The sequence below is a fragment of the Anabrus simplex genome, chromosome 2 (assembly GCF_040414725.1).
Source record: "Anabrus simplex isolate iqAnaSimp1 chromosome 2, ASM4041472v1, whole genome shotgun sequence".
NCBI lineage: Eukaryota > Metazoa > Arthropoda > Insecta > Orthoptera > Tettigoniidae > Anabrus > Anabrus simplex.
In genome coordinates, this window is record NC_090266.1 from 406981549 (window position 1) to 406999803 (window position 18255).

The window sequence follows — 18255 nt, forward strand, 5'->3', positions numbered from 1 at the left end:
GGACGTGGCATGAAGAGACGGAGGATGACTACCGTGGTGACCTAACTTTTGAGGTCACGTTTCCGGGGTATCTGACGGGCTTCATGGCATGGCCAAGGTGTACAGTAGCAGTAGTTAGTATTTATTTATTTATTATTATTGTGAACATGTATTCGGGGCTGAACGCCTGTTATGTTCATTAATAAATACGATACAATACGATTGTGTAGTTAGTAATGCAATTTAATTTACCATTAAAGATATCTAATTATATAGAGACAGACGTTACTTCTTCATCAGGATGAAACGTTGAGTGTGTTTATAATTATTTACACGGCATAAGCCCAAAAATACAACTCATGAATAATCATAATGTTAGTAAAACACTTGGTTACAGGTGATGATTTCGTTTTGGTTATCCTCGTAATTGAATAATAGTAGTCCCGGTCAATCAATCACTGCTGATCTGCGTATAGTGCAGTCGCCCAGGTGGCAGATTCCTTATCTGTTGTTTTCCTACCCTTTACTTAAATGATTGCAAAGCAATTGGAAATTTATTGCACACCTCCCTTGATAACTTATTCCATTCCCTAACTCCCCTTCTTATAAACGAATATTTGCCCCAATTTTTCCTCTTGAATTCCAACTTTATCTCTATATTGTGATTTTTCCTACTGTTGAAGACACCAGTCAAACTTATTCGTCTAGAAATGTCATTCCAGTCCATCCCTTCCCTGACTGCTCTGAACATACCGCTTAATCAAGCAGCTTGTCTCCTATCTCCCAGGTCTTCTCAGCCCAAACTTTGCAACTTTTTTTAACGCTACTCTTTTGTTGGAAATCACCCAAGACAAATCAAGCTGCTTTTCTTTGGATTTTTCCAGTTCTTGAAGCATTTAATCCTGGTGAGGATCCCATACACTGGAACCATACTCTAGTTGGGGTCTTACCACAGATTTATATGCCCACTCCTTTACATTCTTACTACAACCGCTAAACACCCTCATAATAATGTGCAAAAATCTGTACTTTCTATTTACAATCCTATGTGGTAAAATCTGACCAACCTCAATGAAGCATTAGCAAATAATTTGCGGTATTAATAGCTTCTAATTATTAAAACTAAATACATGACTAACACATATCTTTAAAGATATGTTGCAAGGATATCGAAAATACTATTAAATTAGAGTGGAAAGATTAGTAAGCTTGCATAAATCGAAATAGCTGTTAGGTTTATTATAACAGAATATGATTTCTATATATCTCAAGATTTGTGGTAGAGATGTTTTTTCAATTCTCTACAATGTGATACTTGTAGGGGAGTAGTTGTACAAAAAGAACATTCTTATCCATTAATTTAGTTCCGGGGTTATCTGTGGAACGCAGAGGTTAAAGAAGATGCTGGTGGGTATTGGTCTATCTACGATAGTCAAAGATGAATTTAAAATTTTAAAATTTTAAAATAAAGATTATATTTCTTTTCAGATCTTACATTTAAAAAAAAAAAGAAATTTGCAGATACATAGGTAGTTGGTACAAAATTCGAGAAACCAAGAATTGGTAATTTACAATTTTTGAGCTTCAAGCTTCTAATTTACAAGGTCCCAAAATCAGCAATATTGCGTTTAGTCAGATAGATCTGGAGAGATATCTCCCAAAACACAATTTCCAAGAGCAATTTGCTCCAACAGTTACAAGTTACGGCCTTCCAAACGCACCACTCAATGTTACACCACTATCAATTAAATTACAAGAAAAGAGCTTACATGCTCTACGAATTCAACCAAGGAGACTGCGCTCTCAAACTCTTACGGCCTATGCAAGGCAACCATTAACCTTTACAAGACTGAAAAGTGCGTCTCTGCTCAATACAATTATACCTTTTTGCCTCTCTGCACACAACCTACAATTGAATGGGTGAAAACCATAACGGTATAAGTGGCATTTCTTTAAAAAATGAGTTAAGTGCAGGATGTAACTCCAGGAGGATGTATCCTTTCACCAACCAGGGGATACAAGTGATAGCGGTAATATTCTGCGCTCTAGTGATGGGTGGTATAACTACAAATACCATGCTTTATATGAGTGTTGAAGATGTTTAAATGTCTTTTTCTCTGAATGACCAAAATGTTACTTATACCGTTATGGTTTTCACCCATTCAATTTACAATATCATATGAATTTTAGTTTACACAGGGGTATTTAGTACCCATTCGACTGGGCCTTCGTGAAGAGAAACGGGTTACGTTACTGGCACAAACACAAAATATATGGAGGCGTACACTTGCGCTCCTCGAAATCAGAAATTAAAACCATACTTGGGCTTGCAGCCCGACGATGCAGAGGGTAATCGCGCACTACTGAGGTGACCAGAAGGACAAGTTAATTTATGATTTACAAGAGCAAACCATTACAAAATCGTAGTCACCTCAAGATTAATTGAAGGGGAATTCAAGAGGGTAATGCACTCTCTGTCCCTGATTTATAGTTTAAGTCCTTAGGACTTACATGAAATTTTACATTAGAAGGAAGGAAGTTTACATTTTAGGAATCGACTGTTACATAGTTAAGGATTAGAATCTTCCCCTCGTGTCAGCTTGAAGAGATACTACTTTGATGGAGAAACTGTTGCCCATAACCTTAGCAGATATTCTGCCTGCCGAAGATTGAGTCTCCCGCCTCCTGTCTTAACACAAACACTCAGTAAGACGACGATCAGTTAGACAAACTAGCTCAAAAAACTACAGTTTATATACCCGAGAGGAAAGAGAAGGCTCTGGACTAAATCCGGACACACCCTCTCATTTTTATTGGCGGATAAAATAGGTACAAGAATCGTTTGATTGGCTGAAAAATAAATACATAAAATTTCTGATTGGTTAGAAACCAACCCTGGCGGGATGAGTAAGAGGTGTTGCAATCTTTGAAGTACCGGTACCAAAAATAAGAAAAGTCAATTCAGTTCAGAAAACCTATAAACACAAAATTTCTTCAAATCTCTAATTATTCCACTTAGCACCAGAGTGCATGACCTCAGCTTTTAAATAGAGACATCTATGGAGAATAGTTCAAATTTCTTGAAACCAGTGATACACAAAAACAAAACAACGAAATCTAGTCAGTTTAGGAAACTTTAGAATAACATATTACTCCATCATTTAGTAGTGACATCTGTTGACCAATGTCCCACTTCCTGCAATACCTGTTTCAAGTTTTGTATGATAGATAACGTAAAATGTAACAAAGGCTTTTCAGTCTGTCAAACACACAGCAAATACAGTGTAAATTATAACCCTATAAACATACCTGGAACATTCTGGAATGTTAGTGTGTTTTTTACAGGTATGTTTATAGTGTTATAATTTACATTGTATTTGCTGTGTGTTTGAGAGACTGAAAAGCCTTTGTTACATTTAACTAAGTCAACACTTGAAAACATGTCTTCGTTCTTAACATAACAAAAAAAAATTGATAGATAACGTTCTTCAAGGCACTTCTTTTAAAACCGCGGTGTTGAGGTGTACCTACCGGTACAAATTTCTTTTTGAAATATGTGTAATCTGTAGGCATATGTTACTACGAAAAATGTTGTTCACGTGTGGAAACTTACTGAGATGTATTTCAGACAGAATACATATAATGGTTTAAGCTGAGTCTTAAAACGGAACATACCGTACCTAATGTAGTCACAGGTAAATTGTATGAAAAAGAAATGTTTTGAAGGCTAAGCTCACATGCTTTAGATCTAAACCCAATGGACACGTATGTTTATTGCCTAATAATAATAATAATAATAATAATAATAATAATAATAATAATAATAATAATAATAATAATAATAATAATAATAATAATAATCCTTTTCTATAGCTTTGCTCACACCTTTGGGGTCGCGGGAATGAACTGTGTCGCACATGTGGGTTTGGTCCTGTTTTATGGCCGGATGCCCTTCCTGACGCCAATCCTATATTGAGTTATGTAATCACTATTGCGTGTTTCAGTGGTGGTTGGTAGTGTATTGTGTTGTGTGAATATCAAGAGGAATGTGTTAGGACAGACACGAACACCCTGTCCCCGCGCCATAATAATTAATCAGAAGCGATTCAAACCCCGATCCGTCCTGAATCGAACCCCGGGACCCTCTTGTCGGAAGAGCTATACCAGATGAATGGAGAGTTGCTATTGTAGCCCCTGTGTATAAAGGAAAGGGTGATAGACATAAAGCTGAAAATTACAGGCCAGTAAGTTTGACATGCATTGTATGTAAGCTTTGGGAAGGCATTCTTTCTGATTATATTAGACATGTTTGTAAAATTAATAATTGGTTCGATAGAAGACAGTTCGGTTTTAGGAAAGGTTATTCCACTGAAGCTCAACTTGTAGGATTCCAGCAAGATATAGCAGATATCTTGGATTCTGGAGGTCAAATGGACTGTATCGCGATTGACCTGTCTAAAGCATTTGATAGGGTGGATCATGGGAGACTGCTGGAAAAAATGAGTGCAATTGGACTAGACAAAAGAGTGACTGATTGGGTTGCTATATTTCTAGAAAATAGATCTCAGATAATTAGAGTAGATGAAGCTTTTTCTGTCCCTGTAATAATTAAGAGGGGAACTCCTCAAGGCAGTATTATCGGACCTTTATGTTTTCTTATATATATAAATGATATGAGTAAAGGAGTGGAATCGGAGGTAAGGCTTTTTGCGGATGATGTTATTCTCTATAGAGTGATAAATAAGTTACAAGATTGTGAGCAACTGCAACGTGACCTCGAAAATGTTGTGAGATGGAGAGCAGGCAATGGTATGTTGATAAACTGGGTTAAAAGTCAGGTTGTGAGATTCACAAATAGGAAAAGTCCTCTCAGTTTTAATTACTGCGTTGATGGGGTGAAGGTTCCTTTTGAGGATCATTGTAAGTATCTAGGTGTTAATATAAGGAAAGATGTTCATTGGGGTAATCACATAAATGGGATTGTAAATAAAGGGTACAGATCTCTGCACATGGTTATGAGGGTGTTTAGGGGTTGTAGTAAGGATGTAAAGTAGAGGGCATATAAGTCTCTGGTAAGACCCCAACTGGAGTATGGTTCCAGTGTATGGGACCCTCACCAGGATTACCTGATTCAAGAACTGGAAAAATCCAAAGAAAAGCAGCTCGATTTGTTCTGGGTGATTTCCGACAAAAGAGTAGCGTTACAAAAATGTTGCAAAGTTTGGGTTGGGAAGAATTGAGAGAAAGAAGAAGAGCTGCTCGACTAAGTGGTATGTTCCGAGCTGTCACCGGAGAGATGGCATGGAGTGACATTAGTAGACGAATAAGTTTGAGTGGCATTTATAAAAGTAGGAAAGATCACAATATGAAGATGAAGTTGGAATTCAAGAGGACAAACTGGGGCAAATATTCATTTATAGGAAGGGGAGTTAGGGATTGGAATAACTTACCAAGGGAGACGTTAAATAAATTTCCAATTTTTCTGTAATCATTTAGGAAAAGGCTAGGAAAGCAACAGATAGGGAATCTGCCACCTGGGCGACTGCCCTAAATGCAGATCAGTATTGATTGATTGATTGATTTATTGATTGATTGAAGGCCTCCAGGCTAACCGTTCAGCGAGTGAGTTGGACAATAATTAATAATAATAATAATAATAATAGTAATAATAATAATAATAATAATAATAATAATAATAATAATAATAATAATAATAATAATAATAATAATAATAATAATCATAGACAGTAATCATAACTATGTGATTGGCGTTACGTCCCATTAACTACTTTTGCTGTTTTCGGAGACGCTTAGGTGCCGGAATTTAGTCTTGTAGGAAATCTTGTACGTGCCAATAAATCTACCGACACGAGGCTGACCTGTCTGAGCACTTTCAAATACCACCGGACTGAGCCGGGTTGGAACCTGCCAAGTTGGGATCACAAAACCAACCGCCTGACTCACTCAGCCCATACGCGCCTTATTAATGTAATTGCATTACTGTTTCCGGAAATATGTACGAATCATACTGTAAGATAGGAATGGAAATAGGATTGACCATGGATCGGTCAATAACAGCCTGGGTATTTTAAAGCATTTGTAATTTGATATACCAGTGTTTTGTTTTTAACAGTAAAATAAAGGACCTAATAGGTATAATTAATCAGTATTATTGTTATTGTTTCGTTGTGCCTTTAAGTTTTTAAATTATCTCCAGTCTAGTATTCCCGTTTCAGGTACTATTTTACATTGTAGCAATTGAAGCTTTCACGGCAGGCGTTACAAATCATGTCACCGTCTTCCGGGCTTTTAGGCCGTGGTCCAGGAGCGCGTGAATGTCCCGATGTTTTACCGTAGACTATTTTACGTTAATGTCGAGGGATAATGTAGTGACGTAAGATGGCGGCGGCCGAACTCTTCGGGCTTCTGAATCCTGCTGCTCATTGCCAGTCTAAATCTATATGACTGTGGTATAGCCCCTACTTGTTATTCTAGCTTCTTGGGTGGGGGGTGTCACTGTTACGTCATAGGATGCAGCATGTCGTTCAGTGATGGCGGACGGATGCAGCGGAAGGCTAGTTCAAAATCCCCGAAGAAGTCGCGGAAAACGGATGAACGAAATTTGAAACAAGACTTTCCATCCGTGCATAAAAGAAATTTATACGTTGTTTCATTTCCAGTGATATTTTTGTTTAACATTTTACGATCTGTAATATATCAGTTGTTTGTTATATTTAAGTATTTGTATTTGTCTACTTCGCGATTTGTGCACCGTCCAAAAACGAATATAAACTGTAATGTAGAAATCGTTATACCAGATAGTAGTGAAAGTGAAGCTCAAGATTACCCACAGGATATGTCTCAGCTTCATCCAAAACATCCCACTGGTCCTGGACCAGGGGACCCTTTGTTAGCCAAACAGAAACATCATCATAGAAGAGCGTTCGAGTTTATTTCCAAAGCATTGAAAATAGACGAAGAAAACGAAGGTAAATTTCACCGTTTCACTACCCTTCGGGTAGATATTACCTCTGCACGACTTTTTGCTTGTGCTGTTGTTAAGATTTTTATATAATGTTTTATAACCATTATCCGGGGAGAAATATTATACTTCCATGGCATAGCGAGAAATAACCAATTGGGGTTACAAACTGAAGGAAAATCCTTGATTACAGAACGATTACTGTAAATACCCTCTTTGCAAAAATAAATTTGAATGTCTTTTTAATTTTTGTGTTTTACCAATATGTTTCAAGTGCTGGTTTCTCAGAATTAGGATATTTATTCATTCCATCCCACACCAGTAACTTTCTCCCTTCTCAATTATATTTTTACTATTTAGTGTTGTAAGTATTACTCGCACACTTTTTAGTGATATATTTTTGTACAGGGGTGAGGAGTAAGGAGGGAGCTCTCCCGGTTTTGGTACAACTGAATGGAAATGAAATCTGAATTAAATCTGTAAGATGATTGATCGATATGAATTTTCTAAACCTTTATCTTAAGCCAACAACTGTCACACACACATTAAACATTTCTCGATGCAAATCTTATTCCTGGCATGAATTCTATAATTTGGCTTTGGTGTGTAAACAACAACAGTACTAGTACATAAAGTATACACCAGATGTCGCACAGCATTGCATAAGCGATTCATAGTTTGTGTTTCAAAGGTTGCCAATACGAATCTCGAAGATACCGAGGTTGACCGATTCAGCACTAGGGTGTCCATCTATCACTAAAAAGTGTGCGAGTAATACAGCTGGTTAGTAGTGTCCTTCCACCGTCCGGGAGGTCCTGTAGGTCCACCAAAGGTCTTGGTACATGCATCCTACTGCTAGTGATACTGCCTTGCTTGTCTCTCCCCTTCCTCTTTACCCTGGCAGTAGACCTACTTGCCTATTCTCTGGCTTACATTGAAGATAGAAATTTCATTCTCTAAAAAGCACTAGACGGGTAAAACTTCCAAACCCTGTGTGCAAGAAGTGAGGTTAGAAATTCAACATTGCGCAGCTCGGGCGACGTCATGTAACACTCGGCAGGCTTGCCAACTTATGCATTCTTAGTGACAAGACCATTGGGCTGGATTGGTTAGGTCCGTGTAGTGATGAGACCATTGGGCTGGATGGGTTAGGTCTGGGGAGTGACAAAACCGGCATACCACAAAACCATTGGGCTGGTTTGGTTAGGTCCAGTTAGTGACTAGACCATTGGACTAGGGCAATCAAAGGGCTGTGGGGGCATAAGCCCTGAGGTTAGAGCCGCGAAGCGGCCCTTAGGCCTCTAGTATCCCGCGTGACACCACCATTCGTCTCGGTAGGTTAGTGACAAAACCATTGGTCTCGATATGGTTCTTTTACTTTTAGCAAATATGGCAGCCCTGTACTTGCACACGGTGCAAGCTCTGTCGGAGACGAAGCGAAGCTTGTCTGACGAATAGGAACACATCGCGAACATTGGCCGGCCAATAGGGACACAGCACATGGTCGCATTCAGCTGATTTGCACAGTCTTGGTTTTAATTCTGCTGTATAAGTAAGAATGTTTGGGCGGGAAGGTGGATTTCTAGCAAGCATAAAGGAAGGTTCTCCCTTTTCTGCTACTTAAGGTATCGTTGCACATCATTTTTATGATTTTTATCATCCCAAAGTCTGCACATGGGGTACGGAAGTGGCGCCAAAAGAGGGAGATACATAGGTACATATTGTCAGTGGAATTTACTAGTGTATTTTACGGGTAATTACTCTCCACTGCCAAGAAATGCTGAACCAGTGTGAAACTGACTGGAGGTGCTATCCGTGCTAAGGGTAGATTAATTTTTTCATAGAATTTTTAATTTTAAAATGCTTTCAGAATATCAAAGTTGGTAGGAGATTCTGTAGGTTGCGTAAGTGAAGTGATCAGTGCAAATATAACATGTACTGTGATGACTGGCATATTAATTTGTGGAGGCCTCTTGATCTGTGATCATTAGTGCTTAAGTGCATGGGGTTCTGTTTCTGAAGATGGTAGAACTATAGTAACGGGGCCTCAAGGATTATTACATATAATGTTACTTTAAATGCTGCTCTTCTTACCTTAAAATGATCAGTGGAAGAGATATGTGTTCAATACGCTTGCCAGGGACCAACTCACCTGCCCCTAGAAGTACATTTACTTTTATATGTCATAGAATGTTATAGATTTCTGCTGTATAACCAATTCTGCTTTATAACCAAAAATACTGTTTTAGACGCCATACTCCATTGCTTATAACGGTGATTGGTTCACGTATGGAAGAGGATGACGTCATTGACACCTAGGATGAGGCCGAGATTTTGTTACCAACCATTGCAGAAGAAAAGAAATATGAAGAGTCCATGGAAGTTTAAAAGGCCGCGGCGCATATTCTCCGCCCGGCAAGTAGTTCTAATCTATCTTTGCACATCCAGGTCAATCTCTGGCATTAGAACAGTGGCCCCTTTGGTGCCACACTCCCTTCGAGAGGCTCTTTTCTATCGCCGCGGCGCTTACTGTCCGCACGGCGAGAAAAAATGTATAGCCTTATCAAACTAACAGTTGGCAGCATTGTCGTTCCTCTTGGCGCTCCCTCTCAGCTCTACTAGTGCGACAGTCAACACGTGCGCCACCGAGTGGTGGATCATGTTACTAAACCTTGAGGCCCCTTTACTACAGTTTTGTCCATACTTGTTGGAACATGATCAATAGGCCTACACCACCAGAATAACCATGTGCAAAGAATATCTGATAAGAGATGCTAACAAACCCATAACCTATAAAATATATACCGTATTATGTGTTACATCCTTCAATTGCATAGGTTTTGTCCTGAAAAGTGTTTCTTTGAAATTCTGGAGATCTACAGAAACAGACCCCACGCATGTAAGCACTAATCTATGAAAATAATTATTGCAGGTTAAGAGCCTTCCACAAATTCCTTTGCACGGAATATGTAATAGAAGATGCAAAAAGAGCCATAACCTATAAAATAAAATGGTTAATAATAAGGAGGTTCAAGCATGTAAATTGTTCCCAGAACTTATTACTCTGATTATCAGGCTTAACTCAGAGAATTAAGAGTAGGCCTAGATGAAGTATTATTTGATCCTGTGATGATTAAAATGGGATTCTGCAAGGCATTATTTTGCTGTCTTATATATATGGTTAATGTATAGTGCAAGAGGTTGGAGTGTTAAGTGAATATATAGTGAAGTGCAGTATATGAAGAGAGAATACAAGAAACGTTTTAAAAACAACACATTTGTAACACAATAAATTCCACTGCCTTCTAGATACCATGCCCAAAGCAAGCACAAAATGTCATCAGGCAAGGAATACGTTGAGAAACTCGACGTTTGCCCTATCTGTGAGAAGAAAGTGGAAGATGAGACATCGGTAGAGTGTGACAGAGCGTGCCAGAGATGGCACCACTTGGCTTGCACAGAGTTGCAATAGGGACAATTCAATGCCCGAAAGCAACCAAGAAGAAGAAATCAAAGTTAATGTGGCTATGCAGCGGCTGCGAACAGGATTTCGTACTATACAAAGCAGGAAAATCAATGCAAAAAGAGATAGAGTCGCTAAGTTAGATGTGAACAAGAAGCTAGACATGATGGCTGAGACCCTAAGTAAGATGAAAGAAAGCCAAACTTCACAAAATGCTAGAGGGTCAGTCATCAAAAACACCCAACATCAGCACGAATCCAACCGTGGTTGGGAGAGACGAGAGAAATCACAGAAACCAATTATGGAAAATCCCAACGCCAAAGGGAAGGACCAACAGCAGGAAGTGGGAACAGTGGAAACTGCAACAGAAAAAACAAACCAAAACAGACGGCAGACGAGAAGAGTGATCCAACGAAACTGACGAAGAACTAACCGCAGTAAATATTGAAACAACGCGGGATGAGGAAACGAATGAAGGTTATAGAGTTGTGTCCTACGAAAGGCGCAACAGTTCTCGCACGATAATAGGATCGGGAACCGCTGAAGGCGATTTAATTCAGGCAGGCGAGAGGAGGGCCTGGCTGTATATTGGGCGCCTGTCACAAAACGGGACAGCAGAAAAAATAAAGTACTTCTTGATTAAGAAAAACATTAGGCCTACTCCTGAAAGTATATCGTGTTAAGAGTTGAGAACCATGGGAACCAATAAGGCATATAAAGTAGGCATTCCACTCCAGGTGCGAGAAAGTGCCGAGAGACCAGAATTCTGGCCTAAAGGTGTCCTCATCAGGCCTTTTCATTTCTCTTGCACAAGAACGAATAGATCCTATCCAGGAACAGAGCTCGAAGCCTAAGAAAACTCAGAGAATAGACATAATGCTCTGGAACATAGAGGGCCTAAAATCCATCCTGAACTTAGGCCCTCCAGATTTATTTAAGATAGGTATTGTGATCCTAACTGAGACTTTCTTCACAAATCACATCAATGTAGAACATTACTACAACATCCACAACCTCGCAAGCCAGGGAGAAAGCGGATGTCAAAGTGGAGGCATCTCTTGTCTAATCAAACCGCGGCTATCATCGCATCATGTTATCCAAAGAACGCTGAACCTGCTCACAATGAAGGCCCTAAGATTGAACATTATTGCTGCCTATTTCCAACCTCACAATACAGCACAGGATATAATTGAGAGCCTGGCAGCACATTAACGCTCATCAGTTACAAAGATGCCACCATTCTAGCAGTTGATTTTAACTGTCGCACGGACAAAAAGCACATGAAAAGCAAAACAGTCCTAGAATTCCTAGAAGTGGAAGGTTTTATCCTAGTGAACAAGCCACACACTCCAACCTATGTATACCACAATGGCACTAGTATGATAGACTTGTTATTTGTCAACAACTATATCAGAAGCACCTACTTCAAGACTCTCGCAAATGCAGGCGTGGCCCCCCTAAGGAAACACATACCTGTATACGCTCTGGTCACAATAGATGAGCCTCTACCAAACATCAGAGATCAGAAGAGAGTAACAATAAAGAAAACACTGAATACCAGCATCCTAGCCGAAATATCTCCATCATCGAAAGATCACATTCTTGATCAAATAAAGCAGGGAGAGGTAGACTCCGCAGCATTGAAACTGGACAAATACATAAAGGACGCCCAAACGCGCAGTTCAGGGAGCAAACGAAAGTCACAGCCTTGGTTCGACATGACCTGTTATGACAAAAGAAAACAGGTATTGGACCTCCTATACACTGCAAGAATCTCCAAAACTGAAATAGACTTGCAGACCTACAGCATTCAGAGACGCGCCTACAAAAAACCTACTCGAGAAGAGAGCAACCTGGGTAGAAGAAGGAAAGAGATTATTAGAGAAGGCATGTGAAAACTACTTTGCAGCTTTGAAACCTAGGTCACCAAAGTTCTCCCAAACTATCAGAATGGAAACATGGAAATCACACTTTCAACAGATCTATAACAGGCAATCAACCCCAAGGACAATCCACGCAACTCTAACTTCAGACTTCCCACGCATCACAACAGAGGAGGAAACAAATACGGTCATGGAACTGAAAAGCCATAAAGCTGCCAAACCAGACAAAATCTTTAATGAGCATCTGAAGGAAGCCCTGTCACACCTAGAGGAATTATGGACAGCCTTATTCAACAAGTGCCTAGAAATAGGCAAAGTACTGAGCAACTGGAGGACCGCAATGCTAAAACTCTTGTACAAAGGTAAAGGTAGCCCCGACCACTCGGACTCCTACAGAGGAATTGTGTTGGAGAATGCGCTGTTCAAGGTATTCACCAGAATCATATCTGCAAGACTAGAAAAGGAAACAATCGGACAAATACCGGATGAGCAATTTGGATTTAGGAGAGGCAGATCGACATTTCATGCAAAAAGTAACTTAATGGATGATATAAAGGAACCACTTAGGCATCACAGAGGGAAATTTCACGTCATATTCATTGACTATAAGAAGGCCTTCAATCTACTGAACCACCAGATAATCATCAATAAGCATAAACGTACGATCGGGGAAGGCAGCTATCTAACGATCATCATGGACAACATATTTCAACTAAACGAGCTCATCATCAAAGACAACATCCAAACTTCCACCCTGATACCACAGACCAGTGGAATTCTGCAGGGGGACCCGGCCAGCCCCCTACTGTTCAATCTTGCAACATCAGACGTTATCCAGTGCTTCGGAAATCTAAAGGAACAGGTCACTTTCTATGCATACGCAGACGACATGGCACTAGGCTCATCAAACCTCGAGGTACTACAGGAATGTATGTATCGCCTAACATTATGGGCAGAGAAGAATAAGCTAGAGATCAATGAGCAAAAGACAGTCCATGTGATATTTAGGAAGGGAGGGAAAATAACGGCAAAAGACAAACTGTTCTTCACTCCAAACCAGGAACCAATCAAAATAGCAAAGGAATTTAACTACCTCGGAATGACACTACAGACCACCGGAACGACGTACACTAAGCACATCAGGAATAGAGCAACAGCAGCCATAACGGCCATCAATGACATCCAACTCCTGCGAAGACTCTCTGTACCCACTGCCATAAAGATCTTACACACCAAGATAATGCCCATAGTGACATACGGACTAGAATTAATATGGACACATCTCACCAAATCAAATCTCAAAGACATCGAGCATATCAAAGCAACATATCTTAAGAGATTATTATGTGTATCGAAATTCACTCCCTCTAGACTAACATACGAACTCATCAGAGAACCTTTATTCATAGAACAATTAAGACAAAATGCCCCTACCATCCACAAAGGCATATCAGGAACTGTTAGAAGAACTTCAGAACAAGAAAAAAGAAATATGGCTGGAATTGTACTCGACCGAAGCAATGACGTCTACAGACTGGAAAGGTGCGGACTACGATCTGCGCTACACGCTGACGCGATTCGCAGTGCACGGGTTCCACCCTCCCGTATGCAAGAAAAAGGGTTTCCACACTCCAGACGAAGTATCGTGTGTACGTGAACAGTGTGATCGGTATCATGCGCTATGGTGTCACCAGAGACGTATATCGCTAACACAACTTTGTAGCAACTAAATTGCTGTATGCAGAACATCTATGCACGTGCGCTTTTCTCTTATTATTATTATTATTATTATTATTATTATTGTTATTATTAAAATAATAATATATGATACAAGTTCTGGAATTACAGAGAAGGCCTGTTTTCAGACATACAGGCGAAACAAATGACAGGGCAGTCGTGCCTAGATGCGTGCGCTGAAAAATGGTAAGTCTTACTGAACTTTTGCCCTAGAGATATTCTTGCTTATATAGAATAATTAAAACCGACACTGCGCCGATCTTTGATATGCGGCCATTTCCTGTCTTCCTGTTGGCTGGAGGGCAGTTCCTATTGTCTCCAGTAGAGCTCACATCATGTCCAGCCCACTGTTCCCACATTCCATGAAAATTACAAAACCACGGGAGTTTGAAAGTGACGTGTGTTAGTTGTAGTCACACTCTCCATAATGTAATTATATTAACTTCCCGAAAAAGTGAGATTGGATGGCTTTGTCAAAAGCCAATACTGTCGTGGTCTACTAGAGGCCTGCAGGTGTAACCTGCTCACTTTGCTTACCCCCAGCCCAATGGTATTGTCACTAACCGGACCTAACAAATCCAGCCTAATGGTCTTGTCATTAACCAGGACATGTCATATTCTTGTCACTACCGAAAAGTGTTGTCACTAGCCTGACCTAAGTTGGCACCCATGTGTAGCAGGCGGTGACGTCATGAGAACTGTGTCACACTGCATTCTTTAACCTCTCTTTTGCAAACTAATTTGTAAAGATTTACCTGATATGATGGTAAACGGAATGAAGAGTTGGGTTGTAAGGATGAAAAGTCCTCTCAGTTTTAATTATTGTGTTAATGAATTGAAAGTACCTCATGGGGATCACTGTAAATACCTAGGTGTTAATACAAAAAAAAAATCTTCATTGGGGTAAGTAACCACATTAACAGGATTGTAAGTGATAGTTACGGATCTCTTCGTGTGGTTGTGAGGGTATTTAGGGGTTGCAATAAGGATTTATAGTGGGGGGTATGTAAGTCATTGGAAAGACTCCAGTTAAATTATGGTTTCAGTGTATGCGATTCTCACGGGTATTACTTGGTTCAAGAACTGGAAAAGAGCCAAAGGAAAGCAGCATGATTTATTCTGGGTGATTTCCGGCAAAAAAGTAGAGTTACAAAAATGTACCAAAGTTTGGGCTGGGAGGACTTGATAGTAAGAAGGCGAGCTGCTTGACTAAATGGTATGTTTTGAGATGTCAGCAGAAAGGTGGCATTGAGTGACAGTAGATGGATAACCTTGAGTGGAGTATTTAAAAGATAGCAAGAAGGCGAATTGCTTGATTAAGCGGTAGGCTATGTTCTGAGCTGTCAGCAGAAAGGTGGTGTGGAGTAACAGTACATGGATAACCATGAATGGAGTATTTTAAAGTAGGAAAGACCAGTATGAAGATAAAAGTTAGGAATCAGTGACTGGAATAATTTTCTAAGGGAGATTTTTGATAAATATCTCACATTGAAATCATTTAAGAAAAGATGGAAGGAGGCCAGAATGATCCAGCAAATCTATGACTTAATCCTTGCAGGACCTGTCTGGGTAGTAGGGGTTTCAGACAGGGAGAAACTATAATTAGTTGATAGTTTTACCAATTTCCTTCTTTAAAAAAAAAATTCTCTCATCACTCTCCTCCTCCTCCTGCTGTTTTCACTCCACCTGTCTCCTCTTATCGTATCTTACAATCACCGTATTTACTCTTGTATTACACCCCCCCCCCCTCCAATGGCTTTTCGAAATGAAGAAAATGAAAAAATTAATCTTGCATACAAGAGACACACACACACACACACACCCCCTCCCCCCCAACATAATTCGTCAGAGAAGAACAACGATTCTGGCAGCTCTGATGACATTGCACTAATTTGTGAATAGTTTCCTCCGTACAACCCACACAATGAAAACATTCGTCGAAGTCATACTGTCGTATTCTATGAACAGGACAGACTGAGGACTTGGGTTCGAATATCAGATTGACCTTGATATAAAACACTTTCTGACACCATTAAATTCTTACTCTAATTTATTTAAACAAACTATCAAATATTCTCTTCCAATAATATTGCATCACACTTGTAATTATTCTCTTCTCAATATTAGTTTTAAATAACTGGCTAGTTAAGAGACTTTAAAGACTGAAGAGAATTTATAAATGCTGTATAGTGAATCATAAAAGTGTGTGTATTTTCCAAAGAAGTCAGTGAAGGTAGCAGTATATGGAGTTGGTCAGATCAGGCAGCAGTTGAGCCTGCCATCACTGACTTTATTCTACAGATTCTGTTCTCTGCCAAGTGATCTAGTGTCCATCCCTTCCCAAGAGAACATTCCTTTCTAATGTTAACAGAATAACTGCCTGAATAACACCAGAACTACGACCACAGAATCACACAGAATGGCCAAGAATGACCAAGAGGCTCCCTTGTCACTCTCCTGTATCACTTCTCTGAGCTTCTGGAACAAGTCATCCCCTATTACCATGTTCCGTCACATCACTGATCTGTTAGCTACCTATTGGTTACTTCAAGTGTGGTCCCACCCGTCTCATGGATGTACATGTGACTGGTGACCTTCCCGAGATTCCTTCTGGAAAGAATTATTGCACCACAGCGTGCGTTCTTATTTTTACAGGGCACCTTGCTACGTGACTAACAACAGGTTTGTTTTTCCTGGTCCACCCACTAAAAGCTTCTAACTATGACCTTCTAGTCTGTTTACTTGCTTCTCTGACCAATATTCTGATTGCACAAGTTTGCCTCATTCTCAGCTCACTGAAATGTTCCAAGTTGAGAGTAGCTTTAAGAAATGCTTTTAATTATAATTGTAATTCTGCACTTATTCACTGCACTGATATTCTATTACACTTAATCATTCATTTCCACTGTTTTTTGCTGTATCTTCCCTTTATATATTACGCTTAAACCACTCATGATTATTAGGGATTTCTGACTGGGAGGTCACGGATTGAATCTCGTTCGATGCGCTCGCCCCATAATTTCCACGGAAGGACGTGTTGCGAATCGGTGCTCGCAACAATACGGTACATCTGTGTTTCGTATTTAAGAAATGTTTGCTTCTGTAGTTTTGGCCTACTGCAGCTCTGCTCGCGTCGCACAGATAGGTGAATAGTTTCATGTCTGACCCGCGCATTGCAAGCACACATCATTCATCTGTGTGTGTGTTTTTTGTAGCTAAGAATGTCCGCCAGCATAATGGTTAGCACAATTGGCTGCCGTTCTTGGGAGCCTGAGTTCGATTTCTGGTACTGTATTGCCAGAAGTTTACGAATGGCAGCAAGACTGATATGCAGTAAAAATGGTACATGCAACTCCCTTACACTGGGAGGCCTGCCTAAAAAGAGCTCCACCACCTCGAGATGAGGAAAAAAGTTTACTTTAGTTAAGAAATATTCACAGTTTGTGCTATTAATATAGCAGGCGAGATCATTAACAAAGTGATCGTTTAATATCGCGTAACTCGGGCCAATATACCTTTTCTTTAATAAAAGGTAGGTTTAAAACGTGATAAAAACAATTCAATCGTAACTATTGTTTTACTCACCAACGTACCTCACAAATAATAATAACATACATTATTATAGACCAGAGCCATCCAAACAGCGCTCTTGCCGCGCTCTAAGCCAGCGCTCTGAGTGCTTTGGGGAAAGGTAGTTTCGGTAGTGGTGGGAGGAGCTTGGCTGGCTGAGCGAGCGGTCTGCCCGCCTCGCCGAAGCGCTTTGTTGACGGCGTGTAACTAAATCAGTTTCACAGTTCTCATGACTGAACAGCATACAAAAAAAAAAAGAAAGGAGTGGTGAAGCAGCAGCCTTTAAAGCAGCTGTACAGCTTATAAAGGGCACGCCGAATGTATAGTGTGCCACCGAGATTTAATGTGTTTAAAAAAGTACAATTTGGAACGGCACTACATTGCCAACTACATGGATGATTACGGTGATTTGACAGACGCCAGTCGCCACTTGAAGTTGGAAGAATTGAAAGAAAATTTCAAGCAACACTGTTCTGTAACTATTATTGTTTTAATTTTAAAATGTCTGTTTACAAACGGGAATGAAGAAATGATTGAATTAGTATGTGAAGAACACAAAAATTGTGACTTTCCGTATTTTTGTCTGACAGGAGATTGAGAAGAGTGAGGTTGGTGGACCCAATTTACGAGCAAGCTACAAA

At 39.9% G+C, this 18255-nt stretch overlaps 1 protein-coding gene across 2 annotated transcripts in view; it reads left to right on the plus strand.

Moving 5' to 3' along the window:
• Positions 1 to 6517: 6517 nt before the first annotated feature.
• spas (spastin) overlaps positions 6518 to 18255 on the plus strand; it is a 306239-nt gene continuing 294501 nt past the window's right edge. For both annotated transcript variants that reach the window (XM_067140818.2, XM_067140819.2), the window contains exon 1: positions 6518 to 6968. In XM_067140818.2, coding sequence (XP_066996919.2) covers positions 6518 to 6968 — 451 coding nt within the window. The remainder of the gene's footprint in view (positions 6969 to 18255) is intronic.